Here is a 3,428-nt window from a genome sequence, read left to right as displayed (position 1 = left end):
TGACTTACAATTTAAAGTGTTTTTATGAATATGGCTTAAAATTTAGCCATCAACTATTAGCGCACTTTGAATTGGAGAGGAAAGTATCAGCCATTCTAAACCTGCAGATGCCAAAATTTATCTTTTTCATGTGGGGCGAGGTGCCATTCTCAAATCTCCCCTCTCTCAGTCCAATACCGCAATAAAAACCAAGTTTTCTGAGATTTAGGATGCTCCCTCTTTGAAAACTAGCAGGGCTCCAACATCATGATTGCTATGAAGACTAAGGAGCATGAGTTTAGGAAGCGTCCTAGTAATTTCATGGTTTTACCTACCTTCAGTTCGCTACCCACTAGAAAAATCTTGAGCAAATGCATCAAAATACCAAACCGAGCACCGCAACAACAACAATAACAACCATAGCTCACGAGGAGCACAACAATAACAAAAACAGCAACACAAACAAGAAAACACAACACATTGTGCATGAGGGAACACAACACATTGTGCAAAAGGCAACACAACACCAACTCGGCTTCAGTGAACTCGAATACCCAACCAGCCACCACCGGAGTTAATAAATCTCCATCTTCATCAAACCAAGCAAGGCGAGTGCCCTCTGACTCCTCAGTAGGCAGCCGCGCCCACTAGAACCGGCTACGCGGGCTGCCGTTGTCCTTAACGATTGTTTCGTTGAGCTTGAGACCAAGGTGCTCGGCTGTGACTCGCGTAAAAATGCGCAGCTCGTCGGACTCCAGCGCGGCGGCGAGCTTCGGCCACACGCTTGCACTGACAATCCAGGCCCCGTCGCCTCCAGGCGTAGCCGCCATCTGTACGAACCCTGAGCATAGCCCCGTGCCGCGCGTTGTGGTCATCGCCATCGCCGCGTGGCCGAAGCCCAAGTCCATGTCCATGGGGAACGAGGTCATGGCCGTCACAGCCACCGTCGGGCAGCCCAGCCCGATGTTGGACGCGTCCATGTAGGTGGCCCCAGACTTGTGCTGCTCCACCTCCTGGAAGCGGTCGCCGTACCCCGGGGCATCAATTAGTTGGCGCACCATGGACGCCACCTCCGGCAGAGGCATCCGCTGGATCTCCTCCACGCCGTCCTCTCCTAGTACGAATATGGACGCGTTGCCAACATAGCTGGTCGTCGCGAGGGCGCGGTGCTCTGGTGCCGTGAGTCGACGCCGCCCGTCCACCCACCAGCCCATGCGGCAGCGCGTGTCAGCCGCCCCAACCACGGCGGCTAGGGTCTTCCACATGTACGCGGACACCGCCTGTACCCGCGTAGCGCGGCGGCCGTCTCCGTCCTGGTTCGCCATCCCTCGGAGCCGGGAGATGGCCTGCGCCTCGAGGTAGTACAAGCGATGGACGGAGCTTGCCTCGCTCGTCAGGACGTTGACCATGCGATCAGACGTCAACGGCTTGAACGCGGCGAGTGAGGAGCTCCTCCTTGGTCTCCACGGCGTGGAGCTCGGGCGAAACAGGGAGCGGTCATGGGTCGACCGGGCTCCCGGGGCGAGCCTGCCTGTCCGCGCGAGCTCCGACAACCCGCCGACGAGCCCGAGCAGCGTGGGGCCGTCGCCGAGCAGGTGGTTGTGGCCCCACGCCACAGAGAAGCCACCGCACGCGAACGACACCAGCTGCACCGACAGCGGGACGTCGCCTCCGTACGGCAGCGGGATCTTGCTTACCGACAAGTCCATGCTGCTAAAGTCCAGGTCCGCCATTGCGACGTCGGCCACGCCGATGATGAGCTCCGCACCTTGGTTGTTGCAAAGGATCTCGGGGAGGCCTGTGCGGGGATTAGCCACGATGCGCCCAGCATGGGGAAAATAGTGGTTGAGCAAGGACGGCAACCCGGACTCGAAGGCCGCAACGACGGCGTGGAAGCCGCCGGCTGGAGGCCTCGGGTATATGCACACCAGTGACACCGGGAAGGCACCATGGAGAAGGTCAATGTTGGACACGCCAAGGACGTGCTCCTTGATGGAAGAGTCGGAGGCCGAAACGAGGCGCCGGCTCATGACTCGGACATTGCCCTTGTTGACCAAGCTCGCCATTAGCACTCTAATATGCGCGTGCTTACTGCTAATAGCTTGATCTATGTGCTTAATGAGCCAGAGAGTTGTACCTAGCTAAGGCTTGGCAAACTACATATTAATTAGCAAGATGGCATGGAAATACATATTAGCAGGTTGTTGGTACGGTCCATTAATAATTCTTCAGATCTCAACAACCTTAACTATATATGAGTGTTAAAAATACTATGAAAGTCAGCTCTCTCGGATCACTAATTTGGATTTTTTTTTATTTCAAAGGAGATTCAGATCTATCGTAAAACTTCATTAGGGCATCTCCAACGCCTACCCGAAAATGTCTTCGGTATATGTCCTTTTTTGTGTCCGGACGTGGTCCACGGACATGATGCTGGAGTGAGTCATCCAATGCTAATAACAAAGTATCTGATTGAAGGAGAAAAAGTAGGTGAAGACAATGCATGTGCTGGGATTTGTGGTGTGGTTCCCAGCTGGAGGAGAGAAATGAGAGTGGCGCCATGCATATGAAGAGAGAGAAAACAGAGAAGGACCACACGAAGGCTTTTGTTCCGTCAAATGGATGTCTAGACTCTGGTATAGCTCCCCCGTGTTACTCTCGCTTTTGCGGGAAAACGGACCTCTGAATCACGTCACATGGCGATAAATGGTCCCCATTGTATTGCAAAATTGAACAAAAATGTCTGGTCAAACATATATCGCTGTTTTGCGGGTCTTCCTTGTAGATGAATTTAGAAGTTCAAAATATTCAAATATAATAAAAATTGCATTGAGATTGCTAGACCACCAAACTACCATATGTCTGACAAGCCGTTGTCGCCACTGCCCTTCATAAATAGGCATCATAAAAAGTCAGCTCTCTCACGGATCACAAATCGGGATCAACAAAAGTATCCACTTGATCATAAATAGATGTATCTAGAACTAAAATACGTCTAGATATATCCCTTTTTATTCATTTTGATGACAACTATTTCCGGACGGAGGGAGTATTTATTAAGACAAAACAATCTCTAACTAGATCTGGGATTGCTCACCGCATCTCCACCGGGCATATAAAATATTCCCTCTTTATTTATTTATTTATTTCAATAGTAGATATTTTTTGCGAAAAGCTTAATGACATATATTAGTATGATAGGTCCTTACAAACGTACCTATATAACTGTTGGAATTATTGAGCTTTAGCCCATTATTATTTTTATAGTTCCTAGGGACTTACTTCGTGTGGTTGCTGCTAATAGCTCAACTTATGGGATTAATGAGTGAGGGATGTATCTAAAGCTTGCGAAAGTACATATATGCAAGTACATGTATTAGTAAGATGGGATGGAAATATATATATTAGCAAGTTACTTGTACAGTCCATAGATAATTCTTTGGATTTCA

At 50.0% G+C, this 3,428-nt stretch overlaps 1 protein-coding gene across 1 annotated transcript; it reads right to left on the bottom strand.

Moving 5' to 3' along the window:
* Window positions 1-424: 424 nt before the first annotated feature.
* LOC123084407 (coniferyl alcohol acyltransferase-like) lies at window positions 425-2,045 on the bottom strand. Its single transcript, XM_044506027.1, has one exon. The coding sequence runs from the start codon at window positions 2,043-2,045 to the stop codon at window positions 627-629; it is 1,419 nt and encodes a 472-aa protein (XP_044361962.1). The 3' UTR covers window positions 425-626.
* Between the last annotated feature and the right edge of the window lie 1,383 nt (window positions 2,046-3,428).

This window comes from Triticum aestivum, chromosome 4A, assembly GCF_018294505.1.
Source record: "Triticum aestivum cultivar Chinese Spring chromosome 4A, IWGSC CS RefSeq v2.1, whole genome shotgun sequence".
NCBI lineage: Eukaryota > Viridiplantae > Streptophyta > Magnoliopsida > Poales > Poaceae > Triticum > Triticum aestivum.
Note: the sequence above shows the minus strand (reverse complement) of the source record. Positions and strands in the feature narration are given on the sequence as shown.